Below are 25,588 nucleotides of genomic sequence, written 5' to 3' on the forward strand. Positions count from 1 at the left end.
ACAGTCTACAGATAACTTTAACTCCTCGCTGTCTGTGACATGGCCGCGTCCGAATAAAATATTGGACTAATTGGCGAAATAAAACTAATTAAAACTGCAACTTTTTGGTAAAAATAAAAGTATTAAAAGTCATGGTAACTATAAAAACTACAACTAATTTTGTGGACAGAACTATAAAAAAATGAAACTGTAAACATGGAATCAGCACTGTATATAACGTTGCCCCTAGCAACCAATCAGAAGGCCTCTTTCATTTTTCAACCTGCCTAACTGCACTGTAAGCTGAACTCTGATTGGTTGCTAGGAGCAACAGCTTGTGAATAAGAAGAGCGCGGATTGGAGGGCAGCGGGGGAGCTAGTTGTACGCGGAGGGTTACACGGAACGGCCGGTGCTGCGCTCCTCGCCGGTCTCTATAGTAACCGCCCCGCCTCCTCAGCCTGTGTAATGGCGGCTGTCGCTATGTACCACATCGCGTCTCCCGGCTCAGCCAATCACAGGCAGGCGTGCGGAGGGGCGGGGCCTCGTCATCTCTGCTCCGTGTGGAAAAGACGGTTTCGGGTGCAAAAGTTTGTATTATTTCCCTGCTCCGGACGTCAGAGATGCCCAGTGAGGGAGAAGCCGCCGCCGCTGCCGGGCTCCGGTCACTGCGCTCCCCCCCGGCTGTGATCCCGCGCGGCCTCCTCCAGCCGCCGGGCCCCGTCCCTTCGCCGCGCTGACCTTTGGACCGTGTCCTCGGCCCGGGGATCCCTCACGATGTGGGAGTCTAACCGTGTGCGGCTGCTATGTATGCTCGGCCTCACCTTCGTGTTCTTCGTGGCGGAGGTGGTGGTCAGTCGGATCACCGGCTCCCTGGCGATGCTCTCCGACTCCTTCCACATGCTGTCCGATGTGATCGCGCTGGTGGTCGGGCTGATCGCCGTGCGATTCGCTCAGAAGACTCGCTCCACCGATAAGAACACGTTCGGCTGGATCCGGGCCGGGGTGATGGGGGCGCTGGTGAACGCCATCTTCCTCACCGCCCTGTGCTTCACCATCATCCTGGAGGCCGTGGAGCGCTTCACCGAGCCGCAGGCCATCGAGCAGCCGCTGGTCGTCATCGGGGTCGGCGCCGGCGGATTGCTCATCAATCTCATCGGCCTGTGCATGTTCCGGGACAGCGCGGGGGGCGGACACGGACACTCCCACGGCGGAGGCTCCGGACACGGACACTCGCACGGGGCCAAGAAGAACCAGCGGAGCCGGGGAGAGATCGGCGGGAGATGGGGTCGTCCGTGACCGGGAGGAGACCAACAACCTGGTGGAGAACGGACCCGGGGTGGAGGTGCTGCCCGGGAAACATGGTGAGAATGACGTCATCGTGTCATGTAAGGCACGGAACCTGTAACGTAATATGGGGGTATGATGCCCTCTACATAGCCACAGCTCGTGTGTGATGTCATATGGGGGGGGGGGGGGTATAGTCTACATAGCTCCTGTGTGATGTCATATTGGGGGGGGGGTATAGTCTACATAGCTCCTGTGTGATGTCATATTGGGGGGGGGGTATAGTCTACATAGCTCCTGTGTGATGTCATATTGGGGGGGGTATAGTCTACATAGCTCCTGTGTGATGTCATATTGGGGGGGGGTATAGTCTACATAGCTCCTGTGTGATGTCATATTGGGGGGGGGGGTATAGTCTACATAGCTCCTGTGTGATGTCATATTGGGGGGGGGGGGTATAGTCTACATAGCTCCTGTGTGATGTCATATTGGGGGGGGGGTATAGTCTACATAGCTCCTGTGTGATGTCATATTGGGGGGGGGGTATAGTCTACATAGCTCCTGTGTGATGTCATATTGGGGGGGGGTATAGTCTACATAGCTCCTGTGTGATGTCATATTGGGGGGGGTATAGTCTACATAGCTCCTGTGTGATGTCATATTGGGGGGGGTATAGTCTACATAGCTCCTGTGTGATGTCATATTGGGGGGGGGTATAGTCTACATAGCTCCTGTGTGATGTCATATTGGGGGGGGGTATAGTCTACATAGCTCCTGTGTGATGTCATATTGGGGGGGGTATAGTCTACATAGCTCCTGTGTGATGTCATATTGGGGGGGGTATAGTCTACATAGCTCCTGTGTGATGTCATATTGGGGGGGGGTATAGTCTACATAGCTCCTGTGTGATGTCATATTGGGGGGGTATAGTCTACATAGCTCCTGTGTGATGTCATATTGGGGGGGGTATAGTCTACATAGCTCCTGTGTGATGTCATATTGGGGGGGGGGTATAGTCTACATAGCTCCTGTGTGATGTCATATTGGGGGGGGGGGGTATAGTCTACATAGCTCCTGTGTGATGTCATATTGGGGGGGGGGTATAGTCTACATAGCTCCTGTGTGATGTCATATTGGGGGGGGGGGGGTATAGTCTACATAGCTCCTGTGTGATGTCATATTGGGGGGGGGGGTATAGTCTACATAGCTCCTGTGTGATGTCATATTGGGGGGGGGGGGGTATAGTCTACATAGCTCCTGTGTGATGTCATATTGGGGGGGGGGGGTATAGTCTACATAGCTCCTGTGTGATGTCATATTGGGGGGGGGGGGTATAGTCTACATAGCTCCTGTGTGATGTCATATTGGGGGGGGTATAGTCTACATAGCTCCTGTGTGATGTTATATTGGGGGGGGTATAGTCTACATAGCTCCTGTGTGATGTTATATTGGGGGGGTATAGTCTACATAGCTCCTGTGTGATGTTATATTGGGGGGGGGTATAGTCTACATAGCTCCTGTGTGATGTTATATTGGGGGGGGGTATAGTCTACATAGCTCCTGTGTGATGTCATATTGGGGGGGGGTATAGTCTACATAGCTCCTGTGTGATGTCATATTGGGGGGGGTATAGTCTACATAGCTCCTGTGTGATGTCATATTGGGGGGGTATAGTCTACATAGCTCCTGTGTGATGTTATATTGGGGGGGTATAGTCTACATAGCTCCTGTGTGATGTCATATTGGGGGGGTATAGTCTACATAGCTCCTGTGTGATGTTATATTGGGGGGGTATAGTCTACATAGCTCCTGTGTGATGTCATATCGAGGGTGTGATGTCATCTACATGGCTATTAAACCTGTGATGTCATCTATATAGCTGTAGCTCCTGTGTGACGGCATAGTGCTGATGGCTAATGTACATAAGTATAGACGCCTTCTGATGTCATAGTCTGTGCTGTATTCTACACATCTACAAAGCTGGTGTGATGTATCGGCGGGTGTGATGTCATGAGGATTGGCGGCACAGACTATGTCCATATGCATAGAGCCCCGGTGATGTCATAGTGTGCTGCGCTGTTCTTGTGCAGAGCGAGGCTGCGGCCTTGTCCTTCACTGATTCTGCTTCCACTATGGTTGGTCAGCCACAATATGTGGAAGAAGGGAAGGGGGCACCAGAGTCAGTGTGCCAGGTGTGGATGTGGCTTCTGATGGGCGCTGCCCACCTTTCGAATAGACTAGGGTGCTGTAAAATGGGGTCTCCTATCAGGTAGCCTTTATATATAATGAGGGTGGGGGGCTTCTACTGGGCGCAGGACGCCCCTGTGGTAAATGAGGGTGGGGAGCTTCTCCTGGAATAAGACGCCCCTTGGGGTAAGTGAGGTCGGGGGGGGGCTTCCCCTGGGTGCAGACGACTCTTGGGCTAAGTGAGCTGGGGGCTTCTCCTGGGCGCAGGATTCCCTTGTTTTGTGGACGAGGGGCATACCCCCTGTATGTCTAAGTTTGTGTAATTACTGGTGACTGCCGTTTTGCACATCCATTTTTTAATCTCTTGCTCCTTTCCTGGCTGTGCTCCGGGGCACGGGCGGCTCCAGTGCCAGGGAGGTGCCAGTTAATGAATTGGTCACGCTCCGTCTGCTGAAGCTGCTTCCCGATCTGTGATTCTCTTGGCGTTTGATGAGATCGTGCAGTGACAGGAGGAATGCAGATGGCAGAAAACCCCTGATTGTCGTCTTTGCTGCCCGGCTGCAGAAAAGAAGTGATGGAAGTTATTAAAGCCCCCCCCCCCCCCTTTACCATGTTTAGGGGCTGTTACTGCTGTGGGGGGGATTATTAACTGCTTTTTAAGTTATTGGACCTGATTTTAAGAAAACCGGTGAGTGGTAAATATTGGTAAATCGAGGCTCTCCGGTGACCGTGCAAGTCTTGAAGTGTAATCTCAGCTCCGTACTGAAGGTCCCCTATCATAACACTCATCATTACTCCAGCCATTGTTTTGGGGTCTGCAGGAGATGGCAGAGTCCCATGCTGAGGATCGGTGGGGGTCCCAGCTTTGGCTCCCTAGTGATCTGCCCGTCATCACCTACAGTGCCTACAAGTAGTATTCAACCCCCTGCAGATTTAGCAGGTTTACACATTCGGAAATAACTTGGCATTGTGACATTTGCACTGTAGATCAGCCTGGAAGTGTGAAATGCACTGCAGCAAAAAAGAATGTTATTTCTTTTTTTATTTTTTTTTTAAATTGTGAAAAGTTTATTCAGAGGGTCATTTATTATTCAACCCCTCAAACCACAAGAATTCTGTTTGGTTCCCCTAAAGTATTAAGAAGTATTTCAGGCACAAAGAACAATGAGCTTCACATGTTTGGATTAATTATCTCTTTTTCCAGCCTTTTCTGACTAATTAAGACCCTCCCCAAACTTGTGAACAGCACTCGTACTTGGTCAGCATGGGAAAGACAAAAGAGCATTCCAAGGCCATCAGAGACAAGATCGTGGAGGGTCACAAGGCTGGCAAGGGGTACAATACCCTTTCCAAGGAGTTGGGCCTACCTGTCTCCACTGTTGGGAGCATCATCCGGAAGTGGAAGGCTTATGGAACTACTGTTAGCCTTCCACGGCCTGGACAGCCTTTGAAAGTTTCCACCCGTGCCGAGGCCAGGCTTGTCCGAAGAGTCAAGGCTAACCCAAGGACAACAAGGAAGGAGCTCTGGGAAGATCTCATGGCAGTGGGGACATTGGTTTCAGTCAATACCATAAGTAACCTACTCCACCGCAATGGTCTCCGTTCCAGACGAGCCCGTAAGGTACCTTTACTTTCAAAGAGTCATGTCAAGGCTCGTCTACAGTTTGCGCATGATCACTTGGAGGACTCTGAGACAGACTGGTTCAAGGTTCTCTGGTCTGATGAGACCAAGATCGAGATCTTTGGTGCCAACCACACACGTGACGTTTGGAGACTGGATGGCACTGCATACGACCCCAAGAATACCATCCCTACAGTCAAGCATGGTGGTGGCAGCATCATGCTGTGGGGCTGTTTCTCAGCCAAGGGGCCTGGCCATCTGGTCCGCATCCATGGGAAGATGGATAGCCTACCTGGAGATTTTGGCCAAGAACCTCCGCTCCTCCATCAAGGATCTTAAGATGGGTCGTCATTTCATCTTCCAACAAGACAACGACCCAAAGCACACAGCCAAGAAAACTAAGGCCTGGTTCAAGAGGGAAAAAATCAAGGTGTTGCAGTGGCCTAGTCAGTCTCCTGACCTTAACCCAATTGAAAACTTGTGGAAGGAGCTCAAGATTAAAGTCCACATGAGACACCCAAAGAACCTAGATAACTTGGAGAAGATCTGCATGGAGGAGTGGGCCAAGATAACTCCAGAGACCTGTGCCGGCCTGATCAGGTCTTATAAAAGACGATTATTAGCTGTAATTGCAAACAAGGGTTATTCCACAAAATATTAAACCTAGGGGTTGAATAATAATTGACCCACACTTTTATGTTGAAAATGTATTAAAATTTAACTGGGCAACATAACTTGTTGGTTTGTAAGATTTATGCATCTGTTAATAAATCCTGCTCTTGTTTGAAGTTTGCAGGCTCTAACTTATTTGCATCTTATCAAACCTGCTAAATCTGCAGGGGGTTGAAGACTACTTGTAGGCACTGTATCCTGTGAGCAAACCCTTTAAATTAACCATAATAAAACCTAAATCCTCTTAAGGACTAGGTAATTTTTTTGTTTTTATTTTTCTGTCCATGTAGACAAGGGAAGGCTTGTTTCTTATGGGACAAGTTGTACTTTTGATTGACCACCACTCATTTTCTCATATGATATGATGGTAAGCGGGGGGGGGGAATTGCAAGTGTGACGAAATATAAAAAAAAGTGAAATTCTGTAATAGCTTTTTGCGGTTTTTATTTATAACGGTAATTTTTACCATAAAACTCACCTGACCATAGGTTTTTAGAGGTCAGTACGATTACATAGATATCAATCATGTATAGTTTTTTTGTTTTAAGTGGTAGAAAAAAAAAATCCTTGCTGTCACGCCTTCCCAAGAGACGTAACATTTTGACTTTTTAGGATATGGGGCTGTGGGAGGGCTTTTTATTTTCTGCAAGCTGATGGTTTTTATTGATATCATTTTGGCGTATATACGATGGCTTGATTGCCAGTTACTACACCTCTTCCTGTTGTGACGGCAGCAGAAAAACTAAAATTCTAGCATTTTATTTTTTTTACTCATTTTGCGGTTTAACGATCCGATTCTTTTTTTTTTTTTTTTTTTTTTTTTTTTTTTTTATATTTTGATTGAAATAATTTTTTATTAAACAATTTTCATACAAACAATCAACGCAAAACAAACAGTAACTTAATACAGGATACTCGATAGATAGCAATTAAAGGGACTGTATCGTCAGAAAAAAAAAAATTAAATACCTGAAAAAATGTAAAGTAATATTATTTTAATGTTTTGTTTAAATATTACTTTTTTTAATTGAGCAAAATGTAAAAAAAAATAATAAAAAGTTTAATAATTTCCACTGTTTCCACTGCTAAACACTAGGGGGAGCAGCTTCTGAAATCCTACAGAAATCCCACTGTAGGAAAAAGCTCACGTTACAGCTTGCAGTAAAGTGGGTGGAGTCTGCTCTCCTGTGTGTGGTGGCACGCCTCCCCCCTCCCAATCTGAGTGTTTACAAAGGATAACAGAGAATGACATGTAGGGACACAATGCACAGCCATTTTGTTGGTGTCTAAAGTGTCACCAAGGACAGCAGGAGTATCACACAGGACAGGATTAGATACACTGCTCTGCAGACAGTATCACCCAGGCTAGGATTAGATACACAGCTCAGCAGACAGTATCACACAGGCTAGGATTAGATACACGGCTCAGCAGACAGTATCACCCAGGACAGGATTAGATACACGGCTCAGCAGACAGTATCACACAGGCTAGGATTAGATACACGGCTCCGCAGACAGTATCACACAGGATAGGATTAGATACACGGCTCAGCAGACAGTATCACACAGGATAGGATTAGATACACGGCTCAGCAGACAGTATCACCCAGGAGAGGATTAGATACACGGCCGTGCACACAGCATCACCCAGGAGAGGATTGGATACACGGCCGTGCACACAGCATCACCCAGGAGAGGATTGGATACACGGCCGTGCACACAGCATCACCCAGGAGAGGATTGGATACACGGCCGTGCACACAGCATCACCCAGGAGAGGATTGGATACACGGCCGTGCACACAGCATCACCCAGGAGAGGATTGGATACACGGCCGTGCACACAGCATCACCCAGGAGAGGATTGGATACACGGCCGTGCACACAGCATCACCCAGGAGAGGATTGGATACACGGCCGTGCACACAGCATCACCCAGGAGAGGATTGGATACACGGCCGTGCACACAGCATCACCCAGGAGAGGATTGGATACACGGCCGTGCACACAGCATCACCCAGGAGAGGATTGGATACACGGCCGTGCACACAGCATCACCCAGGAGAGGATTGGATACACGGCCGTGCACACAGCATCACCCAGGAGAGGATTGGATACACGGCCGTGCACACAGCATCACCCAGGAGAGGATTAGATACTGTCTGATGAGCTGTGTATCTAATCCTGTCCTGGGTGATGCTGTGTGCACGGCCGTGTATCTAATCCTGTTCTGGGTGATGCAGTCTGCTGAGCTGTGTATCACCCAAGAGAGGATTAGATACACGGCTCAGCAGATAGTATGAAACAGGAGAGGATAATACACAGCCGTGCAGACAGCATCAGCGGCGGTACTCGCATGCAGTGGGGCAAGGGCGCACACACATACACAGCAGCGGCGAGCAGAGCGGTGGCTGGGGAGAGCGGAGGGATGGGGTGTCAGCGGAGACGGGAACGGCGAGGGGGAGGGGCGGCACTAGCGGGGGCTGAGGAGAGCGAAGGGATGGGGTGTCAGCGGAGACGGGAACGGCGAGGGGGAGGGGCGGCACTAGCGGGGGCTGAGGAGAGCGAAGGGATGGGGTGTTAGCGGAGACGGGAACGGCGAGGGGCGGCGGTAGCAGTAGCGGGGGCTGGGCAGAGCGGAGGGAGGCGGTGTCATCGGTAACGGGGGCAGGGGAGGGGAGGCGGCCTGTACTCACACATCCCGGCGGTTGACAGGGGTGAAGTGGAGCAAACAGCATACGCTGTGAGCTCCACGATGATGGCGCTGAACTTCCTTCTGCTGTGATCTGGACAGCCCAGGGGGCGCGTCCAGGTCACAGCATACGCCCACTGTAACGTTAAACATAGGGTCGGATAGCGACCACTATTCTCTATGCACAGGGGCTGCCATAAAGGAGTGTGTAACTGTCGTTACACACACAGCAAATCCAACATGGCCCCCAGTGCATACAGTAAAATTAGAATAACAGAAAAAGTAAATAAGCTGCGATTTTCATTTTGTATTAGAAATACTTTGATTTCAGAATCACTATTTTTAATACAAAAATAAAAAAACGCGATACATTCCCTTTAATGTAGACATTAACGTATCAAGTGAGTAAACCATCATACCTAAGGGAAAGGGTAGGGAGAAAAGGAAGGGATGGGATGAAGGAAAGAACATTTTATTGCGCAGGAGAGGAAAAGAGGGAAGGGAGTGTGAAAGGGTAAGAAACAATGGAGAACTTTTATAATAATTCAAGTATATATATATACATAAAGAAGATAAAATGCAGAATAAAAAAGTCAAATTCCAGGTATAGAAGTCTAAATTTTCATGGATTGTGGAGTTTAAAAATCAGACATTAAGCACATGGACCAGACTCTATTAAGAATTTTGTTGGTAAGAAAGCCAAGGGCTCCATTTTTTGATATGCAGCAAATTCATTTTTTTTATATTTTGATCGGACTTTTACAAATGAAGTGATACCAAATATGTGTATTTCTTTGTCGCTCCATTGGGAGACCCAGACAATTGGGTGTATAGGCTATGCCTCCGGAGGCCGCACAAAGTATTACACTTAAAAGTGTTAAGCCCCTCCCCTTCTGCCTATACACCCCCCGTGCTCCCACGGGCTCCTCAGTTTTTTGCTTTGTGCGAAGGAGGTCAGACACGCACGCACAGCTCCACAGATTGGTCAGCAGCAGCTGCTGACCATGTCGGATGGAAGAAAAGTGGGCCCATATAGAGCCCCCAGCATGCTCCCTTCTCACCCCACTCTTGTCGGTGGTGTTGTAAGGTTGAGGTATCCATTGCGGGTACGGAGGCTGGAGCCCACATGCTGTTTTTCCTTCCCCATCCCCCTTAGGGCTCTGGTGGAAGTGGGATCCTATCGGTCTCCAGGCACTGAGACCGCGCTTCATCCACAACTCCTGTGGAGCCTGCTGGATAGGAGCCGGGTATCGTTCAGGGACATGGCCCTGCTACTTGGAGGTACTCTGTATCCCGGTGGGGACCGCGCACAGCAACACTCCAGCTTTGCTGGGTGTGCTAGTGCACCGGGGACCACGGCGCTGACCGGGTTAATATGTGCCATTACACACTCAGCGTTGCTGAGTGTGTTTATGTATAGGGACTGCCGCACTGACCGCCGCGGCCATGGAAACACTGCGTCGCGGCTGGGACTTGTAGTGCGCCGGGGACTTTCACGCCGGCCGCGCTTTTACGGCGGCCGCGTTTATTACTAGAGTCCCCGGCTTTTTGCGGCCTAGTTTCCTTTCCTCCCGCCCACAGCCCTGACAGGCAGGGGAAGGGCGGGACGCTGTACAGGTCGGCAGCACTGAGGGCTGGAGCATGCTTTGCATACTCCACCCCCCTCACTGTGCACAGTGCAGGCACCAGTTCCCGCACTTTCTGGGTCACGCCCACGGCTCCCTCCTCTCCTCAGGACGCCGGCAGCCATTCCTGTCAGCTCCTCGGACGCAGCAGAGGGGGACAAAGTCTGGGAGACCCAGGCAGGGACTCTGGTGGCCTCACAACCGCTTTAGGCGGGTGGTAAGCAGCACCTGTGGTGCTAGCCCCATTGTGCAGTAGTGTAACATTATATGTTTATGCTATATATGTTTTACACTGTGTGGTGCACAGTTGATTTCTGGCTATATACCCTATTGTGTTACTCAGGGAAGATAATAGCATGGCGCCCACGAAAGGCAGGGGTGCCAAAACACAGGCTTATGTTGCCTGCGCCACATGTACGACCCCGCTACCGGCAGGTTCCACTGACCCTCATTGTGTGCACTGTTCGGCCCCTGTGGCACTTACTCAGCCGGAGCCTCTGCTAAGAGGGGCCCAGGGGGAGCCACCTGCTAACACTGTTCAGGTGACGGGGACGGAGTTTGCAAAACTCTCTGAGACTATGGCTAAGATACTAGAAGCCTTGCAGTCCAGGCCGGTATCTCAGCACAGGGACTCTGTTGAATCTTCGTTCCCTGGCTCCCCTCAGTTGGACCAACAATGTCCTCCAGGGGTATCTCATAGATCCCAGGCTGAGGGTTCTGACACAGACCCCAGCCCCAGACCGACTAAGCGAGCTCGCTTAGATTTTCCCTCGACATCATCATATTGTGCAGGGTCTCAGCGAGGGGAATCGCTGGTTGATGACGCGGAAGTAGCTGATCAGGATTCTGATCCTGAGGCCGCTCTCAATCTTGATACTCCGGACGGGGACGCCATAGTGAACGACCTTATTGCGTCCATCAATCGTATGTTGGATATTTCTCCCTCAGCTCCTCCGGTGGAGGAGTCAGCTTCTTAGCAGGAGAAATTCCATTTCAGGTTTCCCAAGCGTACACCGAGTATGTTTCTGGACCACTCTGATTTCAGAGAGGCAGTCCAGAATCACCATGCTTGTCCAGATAAGCGTTTTTCTAAGCGCCTTAAGGATACACGTTATCCTTTTCCCCCTGACGTGGTCAAAAGTTGGGCTCAGTGTCCCAAAGTGGATCCTCCAATCTCCAGACTGGCAGCTAGATCCATACTTGCAGTGGAAGATGGGGCTTCACTCAAAGATGCCACTGACAGGCAGATGGAGCTCTGGTTGAAATCCATCTATGAAGCTATCGGCGCTTCTTTTGCCCCAGCGTTCGCAGCCGTATGGGCGCTACAAGCTATCTCAGCAGGTCAAGCGCAAATTGACGCAGCCACACGCACGTCCGCGCCACAGGTGGCGTCCATAACCACTCAGACGTCGGCATTTGCGTCTTACGCTATTAATGCTGTCCTGGACTCTGCGAGCCGTACGGCGGTTGCAGCCGCCAATTCGGTGGTACTCCGCAGGGCCTTGTGGCTACGGGAATGGAAGGCAGATTCTGTTTCCAAAAAGCGCTTAACCAGTTTGCCAATTTCTGGCGACCGATTGTTTGGCGAGCGTTTGGATGAAATCATCAAACAATCCAAGGGAAAGGATACATCCTTACCCCAGCCCAAACCGAACATACCCCAACAGAGGAAGGGGCAGTCGAGGTTTCGGTCCTTTCGGGGCGCGGGCAGGTCCCAATTCTCCTCGTCCAAAAGGCCTCAGAAAGATCAAAGGAACTCTGACGCATGGCGGTCTAAGTCACGTCCTAAAAAGGCCACCGGAGGTGCCGCTACCAAAGCGGCTTCCTCATGACTTTCGGCCTCCTCACTCCGCATCTTCGGTCGGTGGCAGGCTCTCCCGCTTTTGCGACGCCTGGCTGCCACGGGTAAAAGACCGTTGGGTGAGAGACATTCTGTCTCACGGTTACAAGATAGAGTTCACCTCTCGTCCCCCGACTCGATTCTTCAGGTCATCCCCGCCTCCCGAGCGAGCCGAGGCTCTTCTGCAGGCGCTGGGCACTCTGAAGGCAGAAGGAGTGGTGGTCCCTGTTCTTCTTCAGCAACAGGGCCACGGTTTTTACTCCAACTTGTTTGTGGTCCCAAAGAAGGACGGGTCTTTCCGTCCTGTCCTGGACCTGAAACTTCTCAACAAACACGTAAAGACCAGGCGGTTCCGGATGGAATCCCTCCGCTCCGTCATCGCCTCAATGTCCCAAGGAGATTTCCTTGCATCGATCGATATCAAAGATGCTTATCTCCACGTACCGATTGCTCCAGAGCACCAGCGCTTCTTGCGCTTCGCCATAGAAAACGAACACCTGCAGTTCGTGGCACTGCCGTTCGGCCTGGCAACAGCCCCACGGGTTTTCACCAAGGTTATGGCTACTGTAGTAGCGGTCCTCCACTCTCAGGGTCACTCGGTGATCCCTTACTTGGACGATCTCCTGATCAAGGCACCCTCTCAAGAGGCATGCCAACACAGCCTCGACGCTACCCTGGAGACTCTCCAGAGTTTCGGGTGGATCATCAATTTTCCAAAGTCAAATCTGACACCGGCCCAATCGCTCACATACCTTGGCATGGAGTTTCATACCCTCTCAGCGATAGTGAAGCTTCCGCTGATCAAGCAGCGGTCACTACAGACAGGGGTACAATCTCTCCTTCAAGGCCAGTCACACCCCTTGAGGCGTCTCATGCACTTCCTGGGGAAGATGGTGGCAGCAATGGAGGCAGTTCCTTTCGCGCAGTTTCACCTGTGTCCTCTTCAATGAGACATCCTACGCAAATGGGACAGGAAGCCGACGTCCCTCGACAGGAACGTCTCCCTCTCTCAGGCGACCAAAGCTTCCCTTCGGTGGTGGCTTCTTCCCACTTCATTATCGAAGGGGAAATCCTTCCTACCCCCATCCTGGGAGGTGGTCACGACGGACGCGAGTCTGTCAGGGTGGGGAGCGGTTTTTCTCCACCACAGGGCTCAGGGTACGTGGACCCAGCAAGAGTCCTCGCTTCAGATCAATGTTCTGGAAATACGGGCAGTGTATCTTGCCCTGAAAGCGTTCCAGCAGTGGCTGGAAGGCAAGCAGATCAGAATTCAGTCGGACAATTCCACAGCGGTGGCATACATCAACCACCAAGGCGGCACACGCAGTCGGCAAGCCTTCCAGGAAGTCCGGCGGATTTTGATGTGGGTGGAAGCCACGGCCTCCACCATCTCTGCAGTTCACATTCCAGGCGTGGAAAACTGGGAAGCAGACTTTCTCAGTCGCCAGGGCATGGACGCAGGGGAATGGTCCCTTCACCCGGACGTGTTTCAGGAGATCTGTTGCCGCTGTGGGGGGCCGGACGTCGACCTCATGGCGTCCCGGCACAACAACAAGGTACCGACGTTCATGGCACGGTCTCAAGATCCCAGAGCTCTGGCGGCAGACGCCTTAGTTCAGGATTGGTCGCAGTTTCAGCTCCCTTATGTGTTTCCTCCGCTGGCACTGTTGCCCAGAGTGTTACGCAAGATCAGGGCCGACTGCCGCCGCGTCATCCTCGTCGCTCCAGACTGGCCGAGGCGGTCGTGGTACCCGGATCTGTGGCATCTCACGGTCGGCCAACCGTGGGCACTACCAGACCGACCAGACTTGCTATCTCAAGGGCCGTTTTTCCATCTGAATTCTGCGGCCCTCAACCTGACTGTGTGGCCATTGAGTCCTGGATCCTAGCGTCTTCAGGGTTATCTCAAGACGTCATTGCCACTATGAGACAGGCTAGGAAACCCACGTCTGCCAAGATCTACCACAGGACGTGGAAAATTTTCCTGTCGTGGTGCTCTGCTCAGGGTTTTTCTCCCTGGCCTTTTGCCTTGCCCACTTTTCTGTCCTTCCTTCAATCTGGACTGGAAAAGGGTTTGTCGCTCGGCTCCCTTAAGGGACAAGTCTCAGCGCTCTCTGTGTTTTTCCAGAAGCGCCTAGCCAGACTTCCACATGTACACACGTTCCTGCAGGGGGTTTGTCACATCGTTCCTCCTTACAAGCGGCCGTTAGAACCCTGGGATCTGAACAGGGTGCTGATGGTTCTTCAGAAACCACCTTTCGAGCCAATGAGGGATATTTCTCTCACGCCTTTCGCAGAAAGTGGTTTTTCTAGTAGCAGTCACTTCACTTCGGAGAGTGTCTGAGCTAGCAGCGCTGTCATGCAAAGCCCCTTTCCTGGTGTTTCACCAGGACAAGGTGGTTCTGCGTCCGGTTCCGGAATTTCTCCCTAAGGTGGTATCCCCCTTTCATCTCAATCAGGATATCTCCTTACCTTCTTTTTGTCCTCATCCAGTTCACCAATGTGAAAAGGATTTGCACTTGTTAGATCTGGTGAGAGCACTCAGACTCTACATTTCTCGTACGGCGCCCCTGCGCCGCTCGGATGCACTCTTTGTCCTTGTCGCTGGCCAGCGTAAAGGGTCACAGGCTTCCAAATCAACCTTGGCTCGGTGGATCAAGGAGCCAATTCTCGAAGCCTACCGTTCGGCTGGGCTTCCGGTTCCCTCAGGGCTGAAGGCCCATTCTACCAGAGCCGTGGGCGCGTCCTGGGCTTTGAGGCACCAGGCTACGGCTCAGCAGGTGTGTCAGGCGGCTACCTGGTCGAGCCTGCACACTTTCACGAAACACTATCAGGTGCATACCTATGCTTCGGCGGATGCCAGCCTAGGTAGACGAGTCCTTCAGGCGGCGGTTGCCCACCTGTAGGAAGAGGCCGTTTTACGGCTCTCTTACGAGGTATTATTTTACCCACCCAGGCAGGGACTGCTTTTGGACGTCCCAATTGTCTGGGTCTCCCAATGGAGCGACAAAGAAGGGAATTTTGTTTACTTACCGTAAATTCCTTTTCTTCTAGCTCCAATTGGGAGACCCAGCGCCCGCCCCTGTTTTTTTTTTGTGTACACATGTTGTTCATGTTGAATGGTTTCAGTTCTCCGATATTCCTTCGGATTGAAGTTACTTTAAACCAGTTTATAATTCTTTTTCCTCCTTCCTGCTTTTGCATCAAAACTGAGGAGCCCGTGGGAGCACGGGGGGTGTATAGGCAGAAGGGGAGGGGCTTAACACTTTTAAGTGTAATACTTTGTGCGGCCTCCGGAGGCATAGCCTATACACCCAATTGTCTGGGTCTCCCAATTGGAGCTAGAAGAAAAGGAATTTACGGTAAGTAAACAAAATTCCCTTCTTTTATGGTAATTTTTTTTTGTTTTTTTTTGTTTTTTTTGTAAGAGAAATTTTTATTTAAAAAAACATAATTTTTTTTATATAATTTTTTTTTATTTTAAATTATTTATTTTTTCTGTATTTAATAGTCCCTTTAGGAGACTTGAACCTGGTCTGATCGCCTGTGGTACGCATGCCGATCCATCAACATTGCTGTATATAGAAGAAATCCCAGTCTCCTATGAATGCTGGCTCCGGGTTGGTTTTCATAGGAGTACTGAGATGAGACATCAGGGTCTATAGCAGACCGCTGGCTGTCATGACATCAGATTTTCATCACATGAATGTGCAGCAGGTGCTCATTAAATGGTTAACAGTGGCGTTTAACAAGTTAACAGCTGCGGGCGGAGCGCTGCTCCACCCATGACAGTTAGAGGCAGATGAAGGCTGAATGATTCAGCTGTCATCTGCAGGGAAAGGCTATGTGCGCACGCTGCGTTTTTGTGCGTTTTTGGCGGCTAAAAACGCACCTGCGTCGAAAAAACGCATAAAAAAACGCATGCATTTTTACCGCGATTTGGTGCGTTTTTGGCTGCGTTTTCCCAATGCATTGCATGGGCGGAAAACGCAGAAAAACGCAGGAAAGAATTGACATGTCCATTTTTTTTATTTTTTTTTTTTTTCAAGCTCAAAAACGCAGCTTACAAAAACAGTTGTGTGCGGACAGCAAAAATGAAAACTCATAGACTTTGCTGGGGAAGCAAAGTCATGCAGTTTTGAGGCGAAAAACGCGGAAAAACTCCGCGAAAAACGCACTGTGCGCACATAGCCAAAGATACGGGCTCGACGTGCGAGCCTGCATCAAAGGTACTGGAAAGATTTAAGATGTGCACAGCATTTCAATCGTTAAGGGGTTAATCCCATGAGCAATAGGATAGAAAAAAAAAAATCCCTAGGATTAAAGTAAAATGATTGCTGAGGGTCCAGTGACTGAGACCCCCATTGAGCCAGGGAATGGTGGGGCACAAAGTTCCTGTGTGAGACTAAATCACTACTGGGCATGTGCGACCACTGCTCTTATAGTAGGTAATGGAGCAATGGTCGCACATGCTCAATAACAGTATAGCCACAAAACCTTGAGATCGGTGGGGGTCTCTACTTCCGGCTCTCCTGCAATTCTACATTTTGTATATAGATACTGATCTGACGGCTCGGACCTATAACAGATCTTTCTTTTCTTGACAGATGCGTTGGGAGATCACGCAGTAGATCACCGACTGAATGGCAGCATTGTCCAAAACCACATTGGAGAAATCCACGAGGACGGCTCTCAGCTGAACATGCGCGGAGTCTTCCTCCACGTTCTGGGTGACGCTCTGGGCTCGGTCATCGTGGTGGTCAACGCTTTGGTCTTTTACTTTGTGTTTAACCCTTGTCCAACCGGGGAGAATTGCATCAACCCTTGTGTTCACGACCACTGCTCCGATCATCCAGAGATCAACCACACCTCACTCGCCCTGAATGACAGCGCGGAAGAGCCGCTCATCAAGATGGCCGGACCCTGCTGGGTGTTGTACCTGGACCCCGCCCTGTGTGTTATCATGGTGTGTATATTGCTGTATACAACCTACCCGCTTCTTAAAGAGTCCGCCCTCATCTTGCTGCAAACAGTCCCCAAACAAATTGACATTACCTCCTTGAAACAAAAGCTGCAAAGCCTTGAGGGCGTCGAGGCTGTCCACGAACTGCACGTCTGGCAGCTGGCGGAGAGCCGCATCATTGCCACGGCTCATATAAAATGCCATGACCCCACCGCTTATATGGAGGTAGCAAAGCGTATTAAAGACTTCTTCCACGACGAAGGAATCCACGCTACCACTATTCAACCCGAATTTTCCAATGTGGAATCCGGGTCTAGAATATCCCTCTGTGAACTTTCCTGCAGAACGCAGTGCGCCCCCAAACAGTGCTGCGGGAACTCCGAAAAAAGCATCACGGCCAGGAAGACCAGCTGCGGAGCGGCCACCCTGGGGATGATTAGTGAATCTCCGGAGCATAAACCCAAGAGAACTAATTCCTCCGAGGACCCAGACGAACTGAAGATAGACATGGACTCCGTGGTGTGAGCCGCCGCTCCTGGCCGGAACTGGGGACAATACAAAAGGGAAACTTGTTCCCGACTCACTTATGGATGATCACGACCTAGACTGCGATGGCTCATGTCCACTTGTCACAACGGGGAAAGAGAAAGTTGCCTTTAGTTTGATTCTATAGATGTTCAATGTTACAGGTTTTATTTTCCCGCTCGGCAGATCGCTCTAGGACAGAGGCTGTAATGTGGAGTGGACTTCATGTTTCTTTTTAGTTCTCGTTTCTTTTGCTATTTAAAGAAAACGGAAAATTGACGGCAGTAGATTCGGCCAGAGATGCTGGAAGTTGTGTGTGTGTGTGTGTGTGTGTGTGTGTGTGTGTGTCTCCGTTTTTGAGCACTTTGCACTTACCTTGTTGGCTGGCTTTGCTCTTGTTATTGTGAACCAATCTCATCCTATAGATTCAGAAAGATCCATTAGACAACGATAGGAGCGTGTACACTGCGTGGCTCCGATCAATGCGGAAAGTGCCCGTTTAGCAGGTGAAGCTGTTTCGCACAGTGCAAAAAAAAATTGCTCCTGGCGGTGCATCGCCCTGCGTAACCAGTCGTGCTGCTGAGATGTGCACTGAGCCGTCATTTACAGATCGCTCAGTGCGTGTAATTTACTTTAGTCTGCCCTGCATAAGCAGTTGTGCTGCCGATATCAATGGCCACTCGTGCACTGAGCTGTCATTTACAAGTTGCTCAGTGCGTGTCATTTACTTTAGTCTGCCCTGCATAAACAGTCGTGCTGCCGACATAAATGGCAGCTCATGTGCACTGAGCTGTCGTTTACAGATGGCTCAGTGCGTGTCATTTGTTTATGCAGGGCAGACTAAAGTTAATGACTCGCACTGAGCGATCTGTAAATGACAGCTCAGTGCACGAGCGGCCATTGATCTCGGCAGCATGACTGTTTATGCAGGGCAGACTAAAGTAGTCATGCTGCGGAGATCAATGGCCACTCGTGTACTGAGCTGTTGTTTACAGATCGCTCAGTGCGTGTCATTTACTTTAGTCTGCCCTGCATACGCAGTTGTACTGCTGAGATCAATGGCAGCTCATGTGCACTGAGCCGTCGTTTACAGATCGCTCAGTGCGCGTCGTTTACTATAGTCTGCCGATTGTAAACGGCCATTTAAACGACCACCAATCTGATGGAGGTAAACTATGTCCCAGCACGTGTCCTGTAGACTAAATGGAAATGTGGAGGCAGAGAACAGAGCCATGACTGGTTATAAAACCGGCTGTAAACGTACGTAATCCACAATCGTCTTAGGACTATATAAGTGCGCAAGATCAGTCACAGTAAAGCAAACTTACCTGTTCGAATGGAAGTAGATGTAAAATGATCAAAAATGGAGCCACACGATGATATTCATGTATATTCTCTCTGTTTCAGGGGATGATTATAACATTAAAGAGGGCCTTTCACCTCACGTCACATGTCTGCTTTGTTAAAGAGGTTGTCCCCTAGTTTTAGATTGATGACCTAGCCTTCGAATAGGCCATCAATGTCTGTCTGGCCGGGGTCGACACCCTGCACCCCCGCCGATCAACTCAACTGTTCTCGGTGCCGACAGCCGGAAATGCTCAGTTCCGGAGCCGCGCCATCTTCTGATAGTGGCCGCTGCCGGGTACTGCACCTCAGCCTCCCACTCAGATCAATAGGAGACGAATGTGCAGTATCCGGTCGCGGCCACTATCAGAAGATGGCGCAGCTCCGGAACAGAGCATTTCTGGTTGCTGGCACAGAGGACAGCTGATCGGCGGGGGTGCCAGGTGTCGTACCCCGGCCAAACAGACCTTGATGACCTATCCTTAGGATAGGTCATCAGTATAAAAGTAGTGGACAACCCCTTTTTTTTTTTTTTTTTTTTTTTTTTTTTTTTTTTTTTAAAAAAAAAAAAATCTATGTACCCCTCTAAAGCCGCTACCGTTCCCGTTTACTTCTGGACAGCTAATCAGGTTACCGCTGTGGCCAATAAATGCTCCGGAAGTAAACGGGACCAGAGCAGCATTGGTGCCCGAGTGGCAGCAGATAAAAGGGTGCATTTTATTTTGTTTTTATGCCTTTTTTTTTTTTTTTTTGAAGAACTTTTATCAATCTGATCCTTTAAAATATTTAAAGTTAAAATGACAATCTTAGAGAATCAGTTGGGCTGTTCCTCTGTTGCTCCTCCTGGAAAAATCTAATCATGACATCAGAGTGTTGCCGGTCCCCTCGTGGGTGGGGCCTCTCCTTGTGAAACGTGAGCATCGTCCAATCAGTTCTATTGATAAACGTAACACTCAGTTGTGTATTACTTTCCAGGAGTAATAGAGGGACAGCCCAATGCATTGGGAAAATATATAATTTACAGGTAAATACTAAAATAAGAGGCGTCTGGAGAGGTGAAAGGTCCTTGTTATCGAATACAGCACTTTTTTTATAATTGTTGCAATGTCTTGTAGATTGTAGATACGGCAGCCGATGGGCATCAATGGCTTCTCTTGTAGCCCCCGCAACAAACTGTGACAGATAATGCACTTCAACTGCCCCCCCCATCCCCCCCAAAAAAAGGTTCTGCCATCGGACGCCCCAAGTGCACACATTTATGCAAAAAAGCACCAATCAAGTAAAATTGCACTTCTGTAGTTTCAGTGTTTTGATGCTGTGCCCCATATTGATCTTCAGTTTGCACGGCCATGGTCTCGTCCTCACAGTTACACCCTCCCCAAGACCAAACGTATTGCACACAGTACTGTGGACATCAATGGGTTAATCCATTGCCGCCAAAGTTTAAAGGGACACTCCTCGGAGGCAGCCATGTTTGTGGATCCGGGCTGGGAGATTACGCCGGTCACTACTGGAGTATGCGCCGCCTACTGGTGATAGGCAGAGGGCATAAAATAATGCAGAAGGGATGGTGCCACCGCCTGCGGGGGACGGGGCCGCTGTCAACTACCTTTTCTGAATGTAATGACTGCTCTGTGTATTGAATGGTAGTGCTCCGATTTGTAAGGAAATGTCTTTTTACCGTCCTTTTGGACGCATCGTTTTATAAATTACTTGAATGGAACGTTGTTCTTCTTCTTGGTGGTGTTTGCCGGGAGCCGCCTCGTCCGCGGCCGGGTCCAGCACAGACGTACTCCCTGCCTTGCACACTGTCAGCCGCTTGGGGAATGTTGACTTGCCAGTTCTGTGTTTGCCTGTACAGCATATTTCAGTAATGTTACATGTATCGACAGCCCCGTTACTGTCCCACTCGCCTACAGACTGACTGTACGGTGCTTTTATTACATTGTCACATGTCTCCGTAGCCATTAAAGCCCATGACACTTTGTACTTGCAGTTTTTAAAGGACCAATTAAACATGGGGAGCTTGTATTGACATGACTGGGACTTCTGTTTTGTTTTCTGCTTCTAAAATATATGTATATGATCTCAAATTGGCCACTTCATTAATTTGAGGTCTCGGGAGGGGTGGCCTGAGAACCACCCTTGCTCCCACTAATAATAATATTATTATTAATTTATTCATTTATATAGCACTATTAATTCCACAGCACTTTACATACATTGGCAACACTGTCCCCATTGGGGCTCACAATCTAAGATCCCTAACTGTGTTTTTGGAGTGTGGGAGGAAACCCACGTAAACACGAGGAGAACATACAAACTCCTTGCAGATGGTGTCCTTGGTGGGAATTGAACCCAGGACCCCAGCACTGCAAGACTGCAGTGCTAACCACTGAGCCACCGTGCCGCCCATAGGCCGTAGATGTCATCATGTTGGAGGTTATTCTTAGGTCTCCTGGCCAGTGGCCACAAATGACTGACGTGTCCTGCAAATCAATTCCTATCGACCTTATTAAAGGCCTATTCTTTTACACAACCCATCACTATCAGATTGCTTAGATCTGACCTTCAGTGCTGACAATCAGCTGATTTTAAAGGACAGAATGAAACTAAGCTGCAGTACCAGGCGTAACCACTGCCTAATAAATGGTGCTGTGCCTAGTGGACACTCGCCAAAGTCCCTTCTCAGGCAATCTAGGAAATAGAAGACTGTGGAAAAAGAAGCGCAATAGGGTCTTACCCCAATAGGAAAAGGGGTTAAATAATGTGGTTGGACTCACCTATGGAAGTTGTGACAGTCACAACTCCTATATAAGCATGCAACTGCAGTCCCCGAAATGGCTGATAGCAGAGAGTAACAGGTTTTCCAAAACCGTGCCAATGACCAAAGGACGATGATAATATAAGATTAATGTTGCTTTATTTTCATGCTCAGATCAACGCGTTTCAGGAGACTCGGCTCCCTTCATCAGGACAAACAGGCAAAAGAACATCAGAGATTTGATGGTTTTTTTGCCTGTTTGTCCTGATGAAGGGAGCTGAGTCTCCTGAAACGCGTTGATCTGAGCATGAAAATAAAGCAACATTAATCTTATATTACCATCGTCCTTTGGTCATTGGCGCGGTTTTGGAAAACCGATCTCTATTACTCTCTTCACAGGCAATCTGAGAGGATGCTGGGGGCTGTAACCCCACCCATATGACTCTTAGTTATCTTATCAATATAGTCTTTGTCATTCTGTCCCTTTTAAAAGGATTCTCCAATGTACATATGCTTTGTGCAAACATTTAAGTGCTTCTCACCTGCTTGTTTTCCAAATATCTACCCTATTCTGGTTCTATAAAGCAAAGAATCCATAAAAGAGGAAGGGGGTGGAAATAGTGGGAAAGTGCACTTAGCTGTTTGGCCCGCCTTGTGCATCGAGCGCCTGTTCTTGGTTTGAGCAGTCATTCCCTTTAAATACATTTTTGTTGTTGTTTGGATTTTACATTTCGAGGTGATGCGATCTTTCCTGCTTCCTCCATTCACATGCACACTCAGTTTGCTGGAGCATCCATGTGTTTTCAGCTGGACGCACCTCACTTTGGTCTAAGTGGGATCGAAAAGATTGGAATATATAATTCAGCACGGATGAAAATGACCAAGTTGTTACCCAATGTTCTCCAAAATTGTTACCGAAATAAAAGGAAGTGGGAGCGTAGTTTGAAAAAAAAAATAAAAATTGCACAATGGTAAATGGGCAGGACGTGGCGGACCAGACACTAAGTATGAGCCGGTCTCAAAGGGGGGCTGGGAGACGACTGGTAAGTCACAGGTGGAGGGCTGAGCACAGAGCAGATTTCACTAAATGTAAGGAGGCGATTAAATCCAAGGTAGCTTCAGATATGAAGACATACAGTGACGGGATTGAGGAGTTCAAAATGCATCAATAATAACAAAAAGATCAACTAACAATATAAATATTATCTTTAATTGATAAGTTTGCATAAAGCAACTCTAAACCTCAACATAAAGCGGAAAAAGATCAGATGGGCACGTGCAGCGGGAGTACGAGTAACACCGGCACCATGGACCGTACCGGTGCCAAATCTGTACCGATGTCTGTACAGGAGAGGTTATAGTCTGTTGTGGTCAACTTGATCGGCTCCTCTAGAATATTAAAGGGGTTGTCTGGTGAAAACAAATTGTCACCTATCCACAGGACATATAATTTATTGGTCTGCGGGGGTCCGATCGCTGGAATCCGCACCCCATTATGACGGGGATAAAATAGTGCGCAAGCTCGACTGCCGCTCCGTCCATTCCCTACGGGGCCGTGATGTGCCACACTTGGCTTCTAGCAGCTCGGTAGAGCATGAATGCAGCGTCCAAGCTGCTGCTCCACTTTGCAACAGGGGTGCAAATTACCAATAAGGGTCCCAGCACCAATCGGTACATTTTCACCAGACAGCCCCTTTAAGTACACCATCTACCTCCTGAAAAAGAAACAACTTGGATGTAAAGAAACTTGGCAGCAAAATTGGATACAAAATATAAAGAATGCCAGGACACTTAGAGGTACTTTGCACACTATGACATCGCAATCTGATGCTTGCGATGCCGAGCGCGATAGTCCCCGCCCCCTTCGCAGCAGCGATCTCTTGTGATAGCTGCCGTAGCGAACATTATCGCTACGCCAGCTTCACATGGAATTTAGGCTGCTTTCACACATCCGTTTTTTTGCAGTGCGGCTCAATCCGGCTCAAAAACCTATGCAACGCATGTGGCGAAAAAAACGGATCCGTTGCATAGGTTTTTCCATTCGACCCGTCCGGTTTTTTGACAGATGCGGCTTGATACTGAGCATGCGCAGTGCAAAACAACGCATCCGGCGTCCATAGGCTTGCATTGTAAATCGCTCCGCATTGCGCCGGATCCGTCGAGATGCGGTTTTTTTCGCCGCACAAAAAAACATGCCATGCAACGTTCCATCCGGCTGCCGCATGGGCTAAATATGCGGCATCCGGCCAAAACTGGATGCAACGCAAGGCCATACGGCACAATACGGCGCTAATGCAAGTCTGCGGAAAAAACACAACCGGCGTCAAAAAAAAAACGGTTGCGTTTTTTCTGCAAAGCGCCGTATTGTACCGCTCGGCATAAACCGGATGTGTGAAAGCAGCCTTACCTGCCCTGCGACGTCGCTCTGGCCGGCGACCCGCCTCCTTTCTAAGGGGGCGGGTCGTGTGGCGTCACAGCGACGTCACATGGCAGGCGGCCAATAGAAGCGGAGGGGCGGAGATAAGCAGGACGTAAACATCCCGCCCACCTCCTTCCTTCCGCATACCTGGTGGACACCGGTAGGAGATGTTCCTCGCTCCTGCGGTTTCACACACAGCGATGTATGCTGCCGCAGGAACGAGGAACAACATCGTAACATCGGTCATTCCCAATTCATGGAAATGACCGACGCTACACCGATGATACGATTACGACACTTTTGCGCTCGTTAATCGTATCAAAAACGATTTACACACTCCAATATCGACAGCGACGCCGGATGTGCGTCACTTTCGATTTGACCCCACCGACATCGCACCTGCGATGTAGTAGTGTGCAAAGTACCCCTTAGTGTTGCGACTGAGTCTGGTTATTTCTGGCACTGGAGGCCATGGATGAGATCGGAGAATTATCCGAGCATTTAGGAGCAACAAGATCTCACAGGTAACAAAAAAAAAAACGACGAGCAGAATATTGTCACAACGCACGTCCAAAACTACAGAACTACAGAAGAAAGATTGAGGAAGAGGCAGAAACAATCCAAGAGAAAATCTTTGGAGAGAGATGAAATCTACGAGTGGGGGGAAAAAAAGCGCTATGATCTCTGCGAGAAAAGTAATGCAAACTAGCAAAAAGTTGCAAAAATTTTTGGCGCAAGGCGAAATTGTTCACAAATTTTGCATCTGGCACGAATTGCTTGATGAATCTGCTCCATTATGTATATGCTACCAACAAAACCCTAAATAAGTAACACGGGTGCTGAAGAAAACCACAACGTGACCTGTAGTAAAATAGAGGAGCAAATCATAAACTTTGATAAACACGTATTAAAGTCTTATTCATCCTTTACCACTTTTTACAGTTCCTTTTTAGCTGTCGTTTTGATTTTTTTTTTTTGCACCAAATTCATCAAAATGGATCATGAATTTTGTGCAAAATAAAAAATGCTCTTTTCTCTTCTCTTTAACTTGTTTTGTGTCTTTTTATTGCAAAAATTGGACTAAATTTTCAGGTGCACATAAAATCAGCCCGGAGGGGTGACTGGAGGACAATGGCGCCACATTTTACAACTTTTTGAACTGTCACAAATGATGAAAATGTGGACATCCTGAACGCTGCCACTTGTGGCGAACTAAATACAAATATATATATAAAAAAGGCGCAAATTAAAAGAATTTGGTGTAAATGTGAAAACAAGCATAAACAAGCAAAACCTAAAAAAAAAGTTAATTCTATAATGAATCGACCCTAATTGTATATTTCCTAGGACAGTTGATAAATGTTATTCATAACTTGAGTTAGAAGTAGGTAGAAGAAGGAAGGATAAGCGTTCAAAGAGATGCATAGAAGGGGTTAACGCCGCGCATTAGTCGATATGAAACAGTAGAGTAGTTGATGAAGGATAACTTTTTATTTCATCGGTCTACGCGTTTCGAGGTCAAAGACCTCTTCCTCAGGACCAGTACATCAACAAAAAGCATGCTTTTTGTTGATGTACTGGTCCTGAGGAAGAGGTCTTTGACCTCGAAACGCGTAGACCGATGAAATAAAAAGAAAGTTATCCTTCATCAACTACTCTACTGTTTCATATCG

The 25,588-nt window shown here is 48.8% G+C and overlaps 1 protein-coding gene across 1 annotated transcript; it reads left to right on the plus strand.

Moving 5' to 3' along the window:
• Window positions 1-364: 364 nt before the first annotated feature.
• Window positions 365-19,078, plus strand: SLC30A1 (solute carrier family 30 member 1). The gene is given in 3 exon segments (XM_075339159.1): window positions 365-1,243; window positions 1,245-1,341; window positions 16,508-19,078. Coding segments are annotated over 3 exon segments (1,467 nt in total). The 5' UTR covers window positions 365-754; the 3' UTR covers window positions 17,389-19,078.
• The last annotated feature ends 6,510 nt before the right edge of the window (window positions 19,079-25,588 follow it).

This window comes from Anomaloglossus baeobatrachus, chromosome 3 (assembly GCF_048569485.1).
Source record: "Anomaloglossus baeobatrachus isolate aAnoBae1 chromosome 3, aAnoBae1.hap1, whole genome shotgun sequence".
NCBI classification, from domain to species: Eukaryota; Metazoa; Chordata; class Amphibia; order Anura; family Aromobatidae; genus Anomaloglossus; species Anomaloglossus baeobatrachus.